The sequence below is a fragment of the Nelusetta ayraudi genome, unplaced genomic scaffold (genome assembly GCF_046127955.1).
Source record: "Nelusetta ayraudi isolate G7.1 ecotype Tasmania unplaced genomic scaffold, CSIRO-AGI_Nayr_v1 ptg000063l, whole genome shotgun sequence".
Lineage (NCBI taxonomy): Eukaryota > Metazoa > Chordata > Actinopteri > Tetraodontiformes > Monacanthidae > Nelusetta > Nelusetta ayraudi.
Genome location: NW_027466113.1, coordinates 3950001 through 3967726, shown reverse-complemented (window position 1 = coordinate 3967726; position 17726 = coordinate 3950001). Strand labels below are relative to the sequence as shown.

The 17726-nt window shown below is 48.7% G+C and overlaps 3 protein-coding genes and 1 long non-coding RNA gene across 7 annotated transcripts in view; 2 read left to right on the top strand and 2 right to left on the bottom strand.

Moving 5' to 3' along the window:
• Window positions 1-101: 101 nt before the first annotated feature.
• On the bottom strand, window positions 102-2828 carry LOC142898277 (gamma-aminobutyric acid receptor-associated protein-like 1). Its single transcript, XM_076041137.1, has 5 exons — window positions 2639-2828; window positions 1788-1877; window positions 1586-1664; window positions 1156-1274; window positions 102-626 (listed from the first exon to the last, which is right to left on the bottom strand). The coding sequence occupies exons 2-5, from the start codon at window positions 1875-1877 to the stop codon at window positions 561-563; spliced, it is 354 nt and encodes a 117-aa protein (XP_075897252.1). The 5' UTR covers window positions 2639-2828; the 3' UTR covers window positions 102-560.
• LOC142898280 (uncharacterized) lies at window positions 563-1693 on the top strand. The gene is made up of 2 exons (XR_012928557.1): window positions 563-644; window positions 1138-1693. It is a non-coding gene; the product is annotated as an uncharacterized LOC142898280 (long non-coding RNA).
• A 494-nt stretch (window positions 2829-3322) lies between the features above and the next one.
• On the bottom strand, window positions 3323-14338 carry arhgef5 (Rho guanine nucleotide exchange factor (GEF) 5). Of its 3 annotated transcripts, XM_076041220.1 has the most exons (16): window positions 13835-14338; window positions 13409-13549; window positions 10559-13252; window positions 9172-9216; window positions 8900-8953; window positions 7761-8146; window positions 6535-6695; window positions 6210-6362; window positions 5785-5914; window positions 5624-5698; window positions 5388-5477; window positions 5137-5279; window positions 4651-4794; window positions 4482-4552; window positions 4177-4281; window positions 3323-4056 (listed from the first exon to the last, which is right to left on the bottom strand). In XM_076041220.1, exons 3-16 carry the CDS (start codon window positions 13230-13232, stop codon window positions 3914-3916), a joined length of 4374 nt encoding a protein of 1457 aa, XP_075897335.1. In that variant the 5' UTR covers window positions 13233-13252; window positions 13409-13549; window positions 13835-14338; the 3' UTR covers window positions 3323-3913. The 3 variants fall into 3 exon arrangements, with proteins under 3 accessions (XP_075897335.1, XP_075897334.1, XP_075897336.1); XM_076041219.1 differs by lacking the exon at window positions 13409-13549; XM_076041221.1 differs by lacking the exon at window positions 13409-13549 and having other exon boundaries at window positions 8900-8949; window positions 9171-9216; window positions 13835-14337.
• Window positions 14339-16002: 1664 nt separating this feature from the next.
• Window positions 16003-17726, top strand: part of m6pr (mannose-6-phosphate receptor (cation dependent)) — a 3285-nt gene continuing 1561 nt past the window's right edge. The window contains exons 1-5 of one of the 2 annotated variants that reach the window (XM_076041222.1): window positions 16003-16093; window positions 16181-16348; window positions 17025-17191; window positions 17294-17463; window positions 17577-17680. In XM_076041222.1, the coding sequence (XP_075897337.1) occupies window positions 16343-16348; window positions 17025-17191; window positions 17294-17463; window positions 17577-17680 (447 nt within the window). In that variant the 5' untranslated portion in view covers window positions 16003-16093; window positions 16181-16342. Of the gene's footprint in view, window positions 16349-17024; window positions 17192-17293; window positions 17464-17576; window positions 17681-17726 lie in introns of both variants that reach the window. The other variant, XM_076041223.1, reaches the window with a different exon arrangement.

The following is a 17726-nucleotide window of genomic DNA, read 5'->3' as shown; positions in this document are numbered from 1 at the left end:
CCAAAACCACGAGATCATGACTTTTTTTGTTTTTTTTATCATTCAAAACTTAAAAACAAATAATGTGGCAGACAATGACAGACAAGCTGAAAAAAAACATATTTTTTTTTAAATCATTTTCATCTTTATTTTCCACAAAAAGTTCATGATATTAATTTACAAAAGAAACAACACTATGTGCATTAAATACATGGGACTGAGAAAGATGACGAGAGACTCATCACTGTTTCACCAAGTGCTTCCGGCCACGTCTTCCGTCTTCGGGGGCCTCTTCCTAATGCTTTCCTTATCAAGTAAATAGATCAACAAAACCTGCATGTGTTCAAATAACCTGCGCTCATCCAAGAATCCTGGCAAAAGCAAACCTGGCAACCCGTCCTCTGCTTTGTGCAAAGCTTTTCTTCCCCATTCCACTGTGGCTACACGCCCAAACGTATAAACAAGATGATAATAGGTGCGTGAAGCATCACAAACAGTCTGAACATTGTTTTGCCCAAAAAATCTTTTTTCATTTTGTCTTTGCTGAGTCTCTCTCTCTCTCCCGTTTGTTTCGTCCTCTCTTAGGCACCGTACACACTCTCGTTGCTATACGTCATGTAGAGGAACAGGTCTTCTTCATGGTGCTCCTGGAACACAGCAGGACAGTAAAAGAGTAGCATAAATACAGTGTGCCAACACACACTCAGAGCCAGATCAACCACACCGGAGGGGTTCGAACATGATCGAGAGTCAGAGACATGTGTCAACCACGTCTATAAACGTCTTAAAACTTAACAGAAAACCTCTCTGAGCTCATTTTTTATATGTGTGTATTTTTATTTGTGGTTTCCTTTTTTTTTTAAAAAAAAAAAAAAAAAAAAAGCACCACCACAGCGATGGGCTGTTGAAAATGCATGTATTACTCAAAGGCCACATTAGTAGATCTCCTCATATTCAAGTAATCGAAACTTTCTGCGAAGTTGGGAAACAACTGCCGTCTGCGTGCGTGCGAACATCAGAGGGAACCGCAGAAATCTTCAGGAAACGGCGGCTTTCCAAATATGTCTGGAAGGTTTTGGGTTGTTTTTTTTAGCAGACATCGGCCGTGCCGGTCTGCGTACGTGCGTTAATTTTTTTTGGCTTTTCTTCTTCTTTCAGGAAAGGTTGGCCGCTTACCTCGTACACAGCGGAGAGAGGGGAGCTGGATGGAGGGAGAGAGTTGTTGACGAAGAAGAAGAGCGCTTCCTCCGGCCTCAGAGACACACGCTGGCGAATGAGGAAGCACAACTGGCCCACTGAGAAGAGGAAGAGAAACAGAGAGAGAGAGAGAGAGACAAGCGGTCAGACAGCAAACAGCAGAAACTCGTCTGGTAACTATGACCAGATGGCAGGTTGTAAAGTTTGGATTTAGCGCCACCCAGCGGTGAGTAGAAGAAACAACAGAAATGTGATAGTATTCCCTGTTTTTTTGGTGGTTTGATTGTGTTCACATGTGCCTTTTATTTTTATTTTATTTTATTTTTTAAATAACACAGCAGGTCAATTTTAGGAACACCTTTTCTTTTAAATATGACATTTTCTTGAGAATTCAAATGGAAGGCCTCACCTGTTAAATCTGAGGGCACCAGGTACTTCTTCTTGTCCACGTCAGGAGCTCGTGACCTCGCTGCCCTCTCCACAATGATCTAGGATTAAAAATACACATAGAGACTCATGACTGTGTGTATAAAGAGAAATGTGTCCAAACGTTAATCATCCACCATGCATTCCTTCACGCGTGTGTCTTCCTCCCGTCACACTGAACTGACCGGAATCTTGTCGGGATGCTTGGCACGGACTCTCTCCCCCTCGGCTCTCCTCACCTCGAGTGGCACCGAGCGCTGGTACTGGCTCTCCATCTGAGAGTTACGTAAGGAGACATGAGAAAACACCAAGGCCGTCATAAAGGCGTCATTTAACAAGTCGACATTCTGCCGAGTGACAGTGAGTGACGGCACCAACAGCAGGCCCCTGTGTGAGCACAAGATCAGTTGCACACATGTACTGGAGAAAACTAAAAAATACCAAAGAGAGGGGGCGACACAGTTGTGCAGTGGTTTGCACTGTGGCCTTACAGTTGTTGTTGTTGTCGTTCTTTCCCTATTGTAATGTTAGCGTAAATGGAAAACTTTCAACTGTGCTGTGATAATGTTTTTCAAAGAATGTGACAATATACTCAAAATGTATTTTTTAATGAACTATTTCTCCAAAAACAAACATTGCAGTTTATCACAAAATCAGCGAAAGGAATTTACAGAACTACAAATGCTTGGACATCGAGCTATAATGTGACACGACTGGCTACTTGGATTCACTTTTTCTACAACTGTGACATCACTTGCATGGACCGACTGCTGCGATCACGAGACCGTGACATGTCGCCACGTCACGTCTCAGCACAGGGTCAAGATCAGCTTATTTACATGGCGGCGAGGACGATTTTGCAACAAAAAGAACAAACTCGAATCACCAGCAACGAAATAAAAAAAATTGAGGGGGAAAATAAACCATGAAAAAAAGGACGTAACATGTTTTTGTCAACTGCAACCGAAATCAGCTGACCCTGCCACCAGCTAACAACAGTGATCAGCACGGGTCGAGGCGCTGACGCTTTACGTACCTTTAACAAAAAACTAAGACACTGTTGAGACAACACAATCGAGCGGGGTTATCAACACTGGCTCCCTCTGAGGAAATCCCGGTGAAGAAAAGGTGCAAATAAACCAACTGACGGCTGGAAAACGAAACAACAACGCGGCGGAGCTTCCAAGATGTCGACTGACTGCTGCGGGACGAAAACAACAAATGCTGCAACGCCCACGCGTCATGTCTGTGGCCAATCAGAAACAGGGAAGTTGAGTGACGGCGGAAGATGGCCAAAAACGGCGGTCACTTGCGAAACACGTTACTTGTTACTACGCCCCCTGTTTTTGAGTGACGGTGCATTGAACCAATAGAATGTCTACGGTGAGTTTGCCACGCCAGCGTAGGGTTTTCACACTGCGTGGTTTACGCCCAAGCAAGCGACGTGGGGTGCGTGAGCGCATTTTTTTTTTTTTTTTTTTTTTCCATGAAGTAAACGCCCCCCTCCTACACACACGCACCATTCCCCGCCCAACCCTCTCCTGTGTTGTTGTTGTTGTTGTTGTTGACGACAACGAACTCAACACCGTCTGAAACCCGAAACGGACAATTAGCTTTAGCTTCCTGTGAACGTGCAGGAATGGTACCGTGGAGCACATTCAACGTCACAATGTGACGTTTAAGTCCACCAGGGAGCAAAACAGACAGACCGAGACACAGGCTCGTTACAACTCAACATGTTTTATTGCACCAACTTTATCCATTGAAATGTATTTTCTTGTGTACACCCTGTAAATTTTAAAACTGCACAATTTCTTTGCAATTTGCTCTGTGGCTATTGCCATAGTGACAAAGTCAATTTCTTTAGAGTTAAAGTCTTTTCTGTCTGCACAGTTTTCTACACTTTGCAAAAAAACATTTCTTTTGACACAGATTTCTCCCTCTCCCTCTCTCTCTTTGATTACTTTTTCTTAAAACACTTTTTCTGAAGTTGCTAATACACCCTTAGTAATGTGATTGATTGGAAGGAAGAGTCACATATATGTATTAATGCTCAACGGGCGGGGCCCTTGCTGGTCCTGCACATTGTGCACCGCTGCAACATGTGGTTCCACAAAATGCGACCAACGCTGCATTTGCAAATGCACCATTACTGCATTTCAGTTACTGCTGCATGCCTGCGAACTACTCCGTCACACTTATGTCCGTTGCACTTTATGTCCAGAGTGCTGTCGGGCTGCCTGAAGCAGATTGTGTTGTATCCCATACAGTCCACAGTGGGACCCTTTCTGGGTCCAATACTACATCCTGGTCAAACAGCAGCCGTGGCCGTCGTCAGTTTTTGGGCGTCTGACAGGTTGCGGTTTCGAACCTTGGAGTTGCTTATAGTCTCCAAGTGGGACTCCGGAACCCAACCGCGATGCCGGTCAGAGAGCCTCGTTCCCTCCACCCAGTCTGTTGAAAGCAAAGAAACCAACATCAGTTATCCTTGTCGTGCCCTCATCAACGCTTAGCTCAATAACGAACAGCATTTCCTGGAAGGAAATGACAGAGAAGGAAATAGGTTAGTCTTACGGTCACTGCTTTGTTGGTGAACTAGAATGATGTCGGCTTTTTCCAGTGATAGTTCATCAGGCTGCTGGGCAACACAAGATCGCACGCACTGCATTTGTGGAAAATCTGTGTATGGGGAAGATAAGTGTTTCAACACCAAAACGGTTGCTTAGTTATTCTATTAGAATGCAAATTATCTTAACTTTCCAAAAAAAAAGTATTGTCACTTTATTATTTAATAAAATTATAAACTCTGGATGAGAAGACTGTATTATGAATAAATGATTTAAGGCAGTTTATTGAAAATGAAATGAGTAAATCTTTACCCTGAGCTGCAGAAAAGTCAATTTCAGGATGTGGTCGAGAAAGAGAGGATATCCAGCGCAGCTTATCACTCCTACAGGAAGGGAGGGAAAACAATCATGGTTGTAGTCGTGTAATGCAACATGGAAATCTCCCACCTAACTTCTCTCTCACTATCTCTCTCTCTCTTACTGAGTGTCAGTCCGGAGAAGCAGGGCTTTGTGAGCCATGTGCAGCCTGAACAGGTTCTTCTGCAGGGAGTGGAGCTTGACACGGCAGTTCTCCACCCGCAGGTCCGAGACTGGGGAGTGGTCAATGACTGTGAACCTTCCTCCCCTGGAGGACAAAACAGAGGAAAAGAAAGGAAAAGTAAAACACTGATTTATAAACAACACAATGACACGATGATGCAATTCCTTCTTTTTTTTTTACGAGGGATGTAAAATTACAGATCAGTGGAAGCTTTCAGTGAAAATGAATCTGCAGTCCCGGTCATACGCTTGCAATTATTACTGTACACTAAATGGAATGTTTCCAAGATTCCCATCTTTCCTTGCCGCGGAAAGTTTCAGGAGCATCTTGGGAAAATTACCGGAATCTTTATTTATTCATTTATTTATTTATTTAAAATCACATTGTGACCCACAACCCTACGTCTGACATCACATTTCGACTCACTCTTTTTGTAGTGACATCAGCAGGTAGTCGTTGAATAAGTGCAAATAAATATTCCTCTCAGTGTCCTTTAAGGAGAAATCAATCAGCTCGGTGACGAGGCCTTCGCGCACCAGCCGGCGGGACTGGCTGATCAGAGGGAGGGTCTGCAAGGAATAGAATAGAGACCTTTGACAACAGCCATGGTTTACCTGTTGCACATTCAATTACATGAAAGATACTGTATTGCATCATGGGTGTTTTAGTTTCCTCACCCTGCACTCGAAGTCGACCTTTGCACTGAGAGACACCAGAGACTCGATGCTTTTCATCTGAGTGATGCTGTCGTTGCCCTCTTGAATTAGCTAAGATGGAAGGAGAGAAAAGTGCAGGGAGAGTTCCGTAAATTGAGATCGTGCCCCAAAACTCATCAATCAGTAGGATTTTAAACAGCCGTCTCCCCAGTTTGTGTTTTGAAAAGAAAAAGATGGAATAGAGGAGCGTCCTGTACCTTTTCCACGAGTTTCAAAGACTTGATGGCGTAAGTTGCCTCTGGGGTACCAGGAGTAGTTCTCTTCACAATGTTCTGGAGAGAAAAAAAGAAAACTTGAGTGTATTAAACAAAAACGCACGCACGCACGCACGTAGACACAAACACACACGTGCGCACACCTGAACCAGCAGCTTAATTCTTGTGATTCTTTGGAAGGGCAGCACTAAAAAGGAGCGGAAAGGCAACCTCTGGCAGACGGGACTCCTCTCCAACTTCTCCACAATCCGCTTAAACCCCGGATTCTCATTCCTAAAACAAGAAAATGGGGATTTCATTCCGAATGCCGTAATGCAATTAATTATAGCGTGCTTTTCAACCCTTTCTTAATAAAAACAAATCAAAGCTGTCCAAGTAACCGTTACCATTAAAATCTACAATTAAAACGTGGCAAAAAAAAAAGAGAGAGAGAGAGAGAGAGAGAGAGAGAAAGAAACATTAAAATCAAGACTGTAAAGAAAAAACATTTTCTGGCTGAACATTTTGATTTGTTTCAATCAGATGTATTTTATATAAAGTCATTGGGAACTTGGGCTCTTGTGCTTACATGAGTCTCTGGTAGGTTGCATCCTGATAGGACTGGTTGGTGAGGTAGGGCACATAAACCATTCTGAAGCGCTGACAGTGGCGAGCAATGATATCACACACAGTGAAGGACATGATGTTTGACTCCACCCGCTCCTCCAGTTTCGATAGAAAACTGAAAAACAACAAACACAAGTCTGTTATAATTTTTAAGTTTCTTCCCATCGCTAAGCACATCTAGGAGACAAGAGTCTCAGTTTAATATTTCATTCCTGGTGGCTTATTATCAGAAATGATGTCAGTCAGACACATATTCTCTCAGGTGAGTGATGCTGAACTTTCACAACCTGTGGCTGATCGCTCGGACGTCCGCCAGCCGGGAAAACAGCCAGTTCCTGTCCTGGGTGGTCAACAGCGCCCCCAGCTGTTTGGATTTGACAAAGTGTTCGACCACGATGTCCAAACTTCGGCAGTAGGAGGCCTCTGACGTAACCACCTCGAATCTCACCTAGACGCATAAAAATAAAATATATATATATAAATGTATTCGTCCAGAACAAAAACAGAACAATTTAAAATAAAACATCAGGGATTAAAGTTTAGAGAAGAGAACTGAATTATTGAATATACGTTTTGACGAAGTAAAGGTTTGCTGGTTGTAAACACTGCAGAACTTCAGAGGTAATAAAATGATTTATGTATGTAGTAGAAGTAGTTGTAGTAGTATCATCAACCAAATCATTCATCCAAGAAACGTCCTACGAATGAAAATAGGCGACACATTTACGCAATCGCTTCCTCTGGCGTCACACAATCTGTTCTTGATAACTGGCATGCGAATGGGCGGGATATTCTAAGATGAGGCAACCCCGAAAACTCCCCCCCTGTGATTTTTGTACTTTGACAGGCGACATGATGACTGTAAGGAGGTGATTCACGTCTGTCGGAGCATTTCTGAGAAGTGGCCTAAAGACGAGCAGTAAAGCAAGGTAAATAAATCTCTTAGAGGAAGTGGTCAGGAACCTGCTGCTGCAGCCAGATGTGTTGCTCCACTTCTAACAGACAATACGACTCTAAGGGTCAGCGCCATTCTTGGGTTTTGATTTTACTTTAGCCCTCACACTAACACGCCACAGTGTTAAAGTGGAACACTCTTGAGTAAAATGTCCAATCTAAGCAAGATTGTCTGTGGCTGTTTTTTTTTTTTTTGTTGCTGCATTGCACTTTAATTCATCTCTCTATTCATACTCCTGTACAGCACTTTGGTGGAGCACTTTGTGTTTTATAAATAAAGTTGCCTCAGATCAGATAGGAGCATCAAAACGTTTAGGAGGCCAGTGGAGCCGTGGACCAGAGGAAACCGTCACCAACTGGGATTCATCTGCGCCCCCAGTGCTAAAGCTGTGCCAAGCCACTTTCCAAAGTAAAGACAAATCTATTGCTCGGATTACTGCAAGCAATTATGGCTCCGTTTGACCTACATTCCTCTCCTCTATAAATACAATTCCAGGGAAGCTGAGCGCACTGGATCCACTGGATTCGCGCCCTCTGTCTCCCAGCGTGTGCCATGTACCTCCTGCAGCCGTCTCTCGTCCTCGCTGAGCTCCTCCAGCTCGCTGCTGTTCCGGACGCCCGGCAGCTCCCGCCACAGCGAGGACGACTGTCCGAGGGACATGGAGAGGCGCGGCGAGGACGGGCGTCCCCCGCTCCTGGGGGGCGCCGGTAGGGGCAGGCTCTGCACGCTGGTGACCGAGCCCGTGTAGGACAGGGATTGGGGGGGCTGCTGGTGGTGGTGGAAGGAGGCGGGCACCGGGGGAAGGGGCCTGCGGGCGGGAGGGGGCGACGGGGCCGGGGAGGGGGCCGTCTCGCCGGCGAGGGAGACCGCGTCGGAGCGGGCCTGGCGCAGGATCTCGAAGTTCTGGGCAGCCTCGCTGTACTGCTGGTAGAGCTGGGCAGCATCTGGCAGGGGAGGGGGGAAAGGGGGGAGGGGGTGAGGAGAGGGAGGTTAAAAAAGTGCAGGAAGCCTCGTAAACAAGACAGAGAGTGGAGAATGGGGGAGGGGGGCAGGTTTTTTGGGGGGTTTTTTTCAGGGTTTTTTTGTTGCCCAGAGAGCTTGTTTGCGTTCGACATTCCTGTCGCACGTACTTGTTGGAACGCCAACGTGGAGGCAGCAGCTGTTTTCCCCTCCAGTGAGGAGACCAGAATGCTTGCAGAAACCTGTCTGCAGCCTGACACACACACACACGGACGCACGCACTCCCACTTCTTGTAACATCAGCCTGAATCACGGCAAGCACCACTGTCACTGTAAACTGTTTGCAGTGCTACAGTGTGAGCCAATCGCAGAATGTACAGCCTTTCACTCTCGTCCCTCTGAATTTCCTGCCGCGTCTGCGCCAACTTGCGCAGATAAAGATAAACAATTAGCAGGGGGCGGGGGGGCGTACTAACGTCGTTGTGAGTCACACACACACGCACACGCACACATTCGTCAGAAGGAAGCGCTCAGCCTCCTTTGCTCTGCTATTTTTTTGTTTCGTCACTGCAGCTGAGAGACGGCTGCGGTTATCTGGAAACGCTTCACCTGGTCGCCTGTGTAGGCGTCTACAGATTATCTAAAGATTTCGCCCACCGCCGGGCATTCATACGGAAATGGAGAGACTGAGAACTCAAAAGTTGAGATGATGTGCAGGAGACAACACTGAGACTCACTGAAAAACTTGGAGTTTCTTTTCCGTCTGTCCATCGTGTCCAGAACATTCCTGCCGAGTCACAAGAGGAGAGAACGTTTTAATGAGAATGGAGCAGACTGCAAAAAAAAACCCAACAAAATGGAATAAAATGCAGATAGACTACAACTGAGGACAGTTTTTCTATCCATAAATTTACAAAAGATCTCAATCATATTACTACTGCACTGTGGACGTTCATCTTCTGCTTCTTTTCATCACTACTGTTACTGAGCATCATTTTCTCCACTCACCTGAGCTCCACCTCTCCCCAGCTCTTGCTTCGGTCGTCCTCATCATCTGGAATGTAAAAGAATCTCTTTGACCTCGCACTATAAAATAGCATCGCTATGCAAAGTGCAGCAGAGGCCCGAGGAAGCTGATGTCAAACGATTGAGAGCCGGCGGCGGGAGAAACGATTTGGTTGAAACGACAAACAAAAAATGAGCTCGATATCCCCAGCGGATGACTGCGTTAGTAACTTCACAGACCGGCGCTTTTCCCGTTGTGTCCTCACGGCACCGCCGAGCCGAAACTTTAAAAGCTCGTCGAGCCTCTCGGTTTCAATTTCTCCACCTCCACCTCCGCCGTCAACCACCGCCCACTGCCTGGAACCACAACACTATGACGCACTTTCAAGATTAGTGATTAGGTGTTGTCAAGAAGATCGCAACGCCGATAAGGAGATGTCCTGTTTGGACTGGATTGTGTGAGTGTGGGGGTGTAGACTGTCTCACTGTCTAACTGTGTGACTGACTGACTGACTGACTGACTGACTGACTGACTGACTGACTGAAGCAGCACACTTACTGAAAGAAGAAAGTGAAAGACAAATTTTGAAAAAGTTTTGAATCACACAGCTGGTGCTAGTGAGTGTGTGTGTGTAATTAGGGTGGGGTGTGTGAGGTGAAATCAGAGGTTCCCTGGAAGCCGCCGCCAGAGGCCATTGCGAGCACTGATTGGTGGAAAGTTCCAGTTAGTAGACAGCCAGCGTCTCCCCTCCAGCTTCGCTCTTTACCTGTGGTGGAGAAAACTCTGGTCCTGCGATCTCTTCCAACACCTTCCTCTTCCTCTGTCACGTCTACACGCTCGCTGCCCCTCTTCTTCCTCCTCTCGGTGGTCTTACGGATGCCCCGCCTCCGAAGCCGGGCCTTGGGACCCAGGTCTCGGAAACTGCAGGTGCTTTTCAGGCTGTCTTTCCCCGCGGCCTGCTTCCTGCCTCTACAGCTCTCAGCCTCCTGTCCTTCCTCCTCCTGCTTCTCCTCCTCCTCATCCTCCTCCTCCTCATCCTCTGCTGTAGCCCCCTCCCCAGACTCCACTCCCTGCCTGTCTTCTTCGCTCTCGCCCGTGCTCTGACCTCCACCCTCTGCGGGCGGGGCCAGCAGCTGGGACCCGCCGTCGCAGCTGAGGATGGGGCAGCTGCTGGGCTTGTACAGCGTGTTGCTAACGGCTAAAAACATGTCCTCCTCCTTCTCCTCCTTCTCCTCCCTCTCGCCTGTCGCCCCGTTTTCTCCGTCGGGTCCCTGGCTAGCGCCCCCACCTCGCCCCTCGCCCCTCTGGTGTGACGGTGTGTGCGTGCGTGCGTCGCCATGCATAGCCGCTAGCTGCTCAGCATGCATGTGAGCTGGTTTCTGTCCCGTACCTCTTGATCCCTCCTCCTCCTCCTCCTCCTCCGCCAACTCCACCACCTCCTCCACGTCCAGCTCCTCCAGCTCCACCTCCATCCCCTCGTCCACCCTCAGCTCATCCACAGGTGGCTCTCCGGCCTCTCTGTGGATTTCCTCTTGCTGTGCTCTGGAGCCTCCTGGTGCCTCCTCTTCACCCTCCTCCGCCACCTCCTCCTGAGTCTCGGCCGGCGCCTGCTGGTCCTCCGAGTGTCCCAGGATCTCCCGGACCACGTTCTTGGCCCACTTGAGGTGAGGCGCCTGCGAGTGTCTCTTGGGCTCCTGGGAGATGCTCCAGGCTCCGCTCAGGCGGATGCGGATGGCCTCCACCTCCTCGGGGCTCATGGTTCCGGAGTCGATTCCGTCCAGGATGGGCTGAAGTTGCTCAAAGTCCAAGCCGGGGAAACAGTCGCCGTAGGGGTTAGCGGGGAGGTCGCTCTGCCCCTCGCCGTCTCCTCTGTTTCTCCACTGTGTGAGGAGCCTCTCAGTCTGGGAGTCTCTGTTGATCGGGCCGATCTCGGCGTAGGGGTTCTCCTTCTCTCGTCTCATGGTTCCCTCTGCGTCCCGCGGCTCGCCGCCCTCGTCGGAAACGTCGCAGCTGCTCTTTGAGTCGCGGCTGTTGACCGCCGGATATTTAAGGTTCCTGCGCGGCGGCGCCGGAGGGCCGTGCTCGTCCTGCGGAGGTTCCCATGTGACCTCATCATACGGGTTCTCTGCCTCCGCCCCCTTGGCTGAGCCAGAGGGTGACTCGCCCTCAGTGGCCGAGCGGGGGAGGCTCTGTCCAATCACGCAGAAGACGTACTTGGACGCTTTGCTTCGGTCGCCCGCTTCCTCCTCGCCGCCGTCCCAGAACTCCTCGCGGCAGTCCTGGAATTGCTCCTCGTCGTCGCCGCCGCTGGACACGGTCACGAAGCCCTCCTCCCCCGACAGCAGCCGGTCTCCCTCTCTCCTCCAACCGCCCGTCTCGCTTCCCCCTCCACTGCCGGCTGCTTCCTCCCCGTCGCTCTCCTCCACCCCCCCGTCGCTGCTGGACAGACGAGCCCCCTGGTCCTCGTCCATGTCTGCCCCCCTCTCTCGGTCTGCTCTCACCCCCTCGCCGGAGGAGCCCTCATCTCTCGCCCTCGGCCTCTCTTTCTCTGCTTCTTCTCTGCTCTCAGACTTCGTTCTTCTCTCTCCTCTGTCCTCTCTGCTATTCTCGCCCCACCGCGGCTCCAACCACATCCTCCTCTGTTCCTGCTTGCCACCCGCTGCCACCTCCCCTCGCTCCCCCCGCTCCCCCCGCTCCCCCTCTGCTCTCTCACTTCTTTTTTTCTCCCTCTGCCGTCTCTCGCCCGTCGCCCTCTGCTCCTCCACATCCCTGTCGCTCTCGGTGGTGCTCCACTCGCCGCTGCTCTGGGCTCGCGGCGGCAGTGACGGTGCCCTCTCGCTAGCGGCGCGCATGCGCCCCCTGCTGGCAGGGTTATCGGGCCCAGGCTCCACCTCTCTGACCTTCCCCCCCTCCTGGAGGTCCCTGTACCTCTGCTGCCGTCTCCAGTCCTCCCTCGTGTCCCTGTCTGCCTCCCTCGGTGGTGGCCTCGGCTCTCCTCTCTCCCTCTTCTTCTCCTCCTCCCACCTCTTGCTCTTGTCCTCCTCCCTCGCTCTGCACCTCTCCCTGTGTCTCAGCCTGTCCTCCTCCTCCTCCCTCTCCCTCTGAGCACTCTTCCTCTTGTCCCCCTCACTTCTGCTGTTCTGGTACTGCTGCTCTTCCCTCTGTCTCTCCCGCTCCTTGTCCCTCCTGACCTCCCTCTCGTCGCTGTCCCCTTCGCTCCTGGTGTCCCTCCGTCTCTCTCTCCTCCTCCTCTCGTCTTCCTCCCAGTCTCTCCTCCTGCGTGGGGACGGGACCCTGCCTTCCCGATGTCCCATGTCGGGCCTTGGTTTGTCTCTCTTCCTGGTTGCGTCCCTGTCCTTCCTGTCCCTGGCGTCTCCGGTGTCTCTCTCCTTGTATCTCTCCCTTCCCTTCTCCTCCTCTGCGTATCTCCGCCCGGCGTTCTGTCTGTCATCCTTTGGCCTCGGACTCCGGGCCTCGTCTCTCTCCCTCTCCCTTTCCCTCTCCCTCTGCCGTGCCCACTCTCTTTCTCGAGCGTCCATCTCCTCCCATCTCTGTCTGTCCCTCTGCCTCCGCTCGCCCCTCTCGTCGTCCATCTCGCCGCCGGCCGGCGTCCCTCTGCCGCCGCGCTCTCTGCTGTTCTTTCTGATTCGAGGAAATGTGTCACCTTTCCTCATCCCCCACCCGACCTCCCGCTCGGCCTCCTTCTCCACACTTGACAACGGCCTCCCGTTCCTGCTGTGGATGTCCTCCTCCCTCCATTCCCTCTCCCTCCGGCCTCGGTCCCCCTCTCTCGGCCGGGGTACAGGAGCTCGCTCTCTATCGTAGTATCTGTCCCGAGGGTCCACGTCCTTGGGTCTCGCTTTGTCCCTCATTTTTTCAGCCTCCCTCCCTCGCCGCCAGTTGTCCTCGCGGCCCCCATCTCGCTCTCTCTCCAACAGGGCAGTCAGAGCTGGCCTGGGACTCGGATCCCGGGAAACATTTCCACCTGGCTGAAGCTTGCGGTCAGCCGTGTTTATGTTAGATGAAGTGTCAAAGAGGGTGCAGCTGGGCCTTTTGGTCCCCATAGTATCATAATTTGGAGAGCCTACAAGAGAGCAATGACCAAAAAAAGTCAGTGTATGAGTCAAACACGGAGCATAAGGCTGTTTTAAGAAGAAAAGAATTGCTGGGAAACAGAATATACACTTCACACAATAGATAGATAGACAGATCCAGGTGAACCACAAAGCATTTTAAATACCTTTCTTAAACTACTGCTAGCTACTCTTGCTGCTACTGATCATGAACGCTTCAAGTGTGTAGCCGTGCATGTCCTTCAACTTGCATCAGTCGCACCTCGAGCCAATGGCTGTGCGATACCTTCAGCTAGTCTGGCTGCGTGCTAAACGCACAGCGGAGAGTGGGGGGGGGGGGAGAGAGAAGCAAAGCTTAAAAGAGGTGTTCTCGCACACTTCTACAAAGAATGCAGCACAGACCTGCAAAGCACAACGTACCAAAAGACGCCTTTGACAAAGTGAGGCCTGTGACACATAGGCACGGCATGTAGCACATAGAGCACAACTGAGCTGGTTCCTTACGTGTCAGACCAGAAGCAAATCACAAGACGTGTTTGGCTTGAATAAGGTAAGAAAGAAGAAACGTTTGGAAAAAAAGGAGATCAGCTCACCTGAATGTAGTGTGGGGAGAGATGTTGTCTCACCCAGCTCAGCTCAAATGCATGGGATTGCACAACACATGAGAATGAATTCCTAGGATTCCCATTGTCTTAGCAAAGCCTTACGCTCGCAGAAGTCAATCTGTCTTTGTCCTTTGCCTCCAAATCTTATGCAAAAGCCAGTGTTTACTCCTTTAGCTTTTCTTGCTTTTCTCCCTGTAGCCACTTCTCCCTCTCTGTCTCTCGCTCCCTCTCCCCACCTCCCCTCCTTCCTCAAATTCCCAAACAAGTCTGGACAGATTGACACTTATCTTTCCCCTCCTCCTTCTCTGCCGTTTTGTCCTTTCAGTTGCTCTTGCTCAACGTGGGGAGCTGTAATAAAACTCTGCGTTTGCTTTCCCTGATCTCTCTGCTGACGTTGTTTGGACCCTACTGCCAAAAGAAAAATTGGAAAAAGAAACGAGGAAAGTCTTGTCTTTCCTGACCCGTTTGTGCCTCCCGGAAAGCAGGAAGTGCAACGACCTCAGTGCGTCTGTCTTGAGGTTTGCCATTGGCTGATATGAAATGGTTGGGTGTGTCAGCACGGCACACACAGCCAGGTGAGGTAAAAGTCTATGGTTACACAAGGCGGGGGGAGGGGAGGCAGTGAGTGGAGATTCAGAGCACATGTAGTGGCTCACTTGTTTCAACTTTGGAACGTATTGCTCACAGCAAACAGCAAATGAATGTGAAGTGACCCAAAAAAACAACAACTCTTGCTTAAAAAAACACCCCAAAGTTTAAGTAATCTCTCGGGAGGATGTGGGAGGGCTGTGACGGGGTGATCTGCGGGTGATTTGTGTCACAATGGTGGTTTGACCTACAATCAGAGACTTGTGTCATCACTATTTGCTCACCAAGCCCCATAAGCCCAAGCAATCAGCACCTTTACATGTTTCATCGCACTGCATTAGGTGTCCCTGAGTTCAGGGGAAGTATTGATACTGTGCTTGCTGACAAATGCATGTTATTTACCTTGTGCTGGGGACTAGATAGGCTCTTATCACTCAAGTAGTTATTTTCTGCCCAGTGAACACAAGAGTGGGGGAACACTTTTTGAAAATAAGTGTAATCAAAAAGATACAAAGATGCATTATATCGATCAGTATTTGTGAGCTGGCTTTGAGAATCGGGTACCATCAATCTGGGTGTATTCCTGTTTTGTTCCCAGTGAGACATGCTAATGCAAATGAATCAGAATACTGGATATACTGGTACCAGGGTGTTTCTGTAAATGTACCACCCAAGAGTTTACTCATGAGCTCCCAGTGCACGTATGCATTTCGTCCCCATTGGTACGTTCTAGGTTCAAAGAACTTAATGTAATAGTGAGTAAAGTCTATTTATTTGAGTTTAACATTTCATGAACAACTTCACGATTAGCACGTCCATTGAGCCTGTTGAACTCTTTAATCTAAAAGTGTGCACTTGTAAAAAATAAATATATAAATAAGAAACTTGAAACTCATTACTATTATTGTTCTCTGCTTACTTCCATGCAGATGTATAACTCCTGAGAACTCTCTCTCCACTCACTTTGCAACAAGTCAAATCCCTCAGAGAGCACGACCAGCGCCGCCCTCTCTCCTCCTACACAGGATCGTGCACGTGTGCGACCACCTCATACCATTCCTGCGGCGCCACTGTACATCTGACATTCATGGGCTTGTGTGAAATGTCAGGGCATGCATAGATTGCCTTCAGAGTAGGCGCACGCTGGCTGTTTGCAATAAAAAAAAAAACAGTTAAGAATCCTGTTATATTTACTCAAGCATAAACACTAGTTTGGCCTCCTTATTCCCTAATCACCAAATCAAAAACTCTCAAGTGGTTGTCGGAAATTAATTTAAGAATACAGCAATATCTACTATTAATTAATTACAAAACGCTTTTAGCCGGTAATTTAAACAAAAGAAAACATTTTAAAGCCTAAATCTGATTTTGTATATACAAAAAATTAGAGTCTAATTTCAGTCTTTACTGTAATTAGCTGAACGCTGTCAGGTAAAACCTGCGTTTAATTAAAAACACTGGAGGAAAAAAGTTAAAGAGCGTTCGAGCCAGTTTTCCGACGAGATTAATGACGTGTTCATCAGGTGACGCGGAAATGGGACCCTCATTTGCTCTCGCGTTCAACTCGGTGATCACGTGTGCAAATGTTTAGTTTCACTTCCGCACTCTGCTGCTGCACTGCGAGCCTGTTAGCATCCGAGATGCTGCTTCAGAGCAAAAGTGCGAGTGTCATCCGAGACTGAAGAAAAAGCCGCGGACGAGGTTAACTCACAGCCTCTGACCTCAAGACTTTGTTTTATGCTTCAGCATACCCGCTTTAAAATAAAACAATCCACCGCACCGTCGCGAAAGAAGAACATCAGGAAGCGACGTTAGCGTGGGTAGGCTCAATACATCATCGCCCGAACTAACCACTAGTTAGTTCACCTGTTCAACTATCACCATCTGACTTTTGCTCGACGCGACGTCATGAAGGTGAGTGCGAGGTGTTTTCCATTGTGAGCGTTATGTTGACAGCAGTACAGTGGAAGTTCTAAATGACGTTCTTCTTGAGGGGGGGGGGGGTTAAACTTAATTGCCTCGTGGGGAGGTAAATATTTTCGACGTGGGCGTCATGTTGGCCCGGTTCTGCTGCACGAGATCCGTGATGATTATTTAAAGGACAAAAAAGTAGATTTAGTCGTCCTGCAGAGGGGCAGAGTATCTGCAAGAATGAAAAAGGCCAGTGTTGGAAATAGTTGGAACTTTTCTTGCGGAATCAAGTGTATGTTTTTGAAATGATGGAAGTAAATGGAAACTAACTTTTTATTTTTATTGTTTAAGTTTCATAAATGTACACGTGTTTTGCAATTTGAGGACCATTAGCTCTGCCGTTTTGCACCTGGAAATATTATATGCATGTCATGGTGGAATGCACTGTGCAAAGTGGATCTGGTTGTTATGAAAAAATATATATATTTTTTTTTTTTAACAAATAAATCTATAGTATATGCCAATTTCTCAAAATGTATTCCTCTTGATTGAAATTAAATTGATAAATCCTTAAAAATGTCCTTTTTCTGCCACACACAGGTACCATAATAAACACACAAGAACAACAACACCTTTGATCATTGAAAGGGTTGATGTTCCTATCTCTCTCCTTTGACAGAGAGACTGCGGTTCCGGCATAGGATGTGTCCTGATGTGGACCGTGGCCATCCAGCTCCTCCTGTTCGGAAGTGGAGTGCACACCTCCAACATTACCAAGAACTGCAAACTGTTCCCAGAGTCGGAGCGGAATGTCCTTGAACGTCTCGAGACTCTCACCCAGAGGAAGTAAGTCATCGCGTGATGACGTTTGACGTTCGCTGCTGTCATTTTTCTTCCCGCGCGCGTGGCAGGGTAATAAACGTGTCCCGCTGTCGCCTCCCTGGACAGCTTTACGGTGGACGTGAAGACTGAAAAGGAGGACTACAGCTATGTTTTCCAGATATGCGGCGACGTGGCGGACGTTCCCGGAGCTGGAATCGTTCAGGTGGAGCGCAAGAAAACAGGAACTCAGTCGACGATGATTGGCACATATAATTCTACGCAGATCATAGGAGGAAGTAAGTTGAGCAATTACCATAAACTCGTGGAACTTTGCCCCCGCGGTGCGATTTTGCTGCTGTGGATGATGACTTCTGTGTTGACAGTTTCCCCACTTCCCCTGTCCTTCCAGGTGAGTGGGTGATGTTGTCTTACAGAAACCCCAGTAAGTACGAGCCCTGCACCAAGCCAATGAGCCAGGCCATTGTTATGATCACTTGCAACACTAAAACCGTGGTGAGATTATTTTGCCGAAATTCTTTCGTCTCGGAGAGCAATGTTG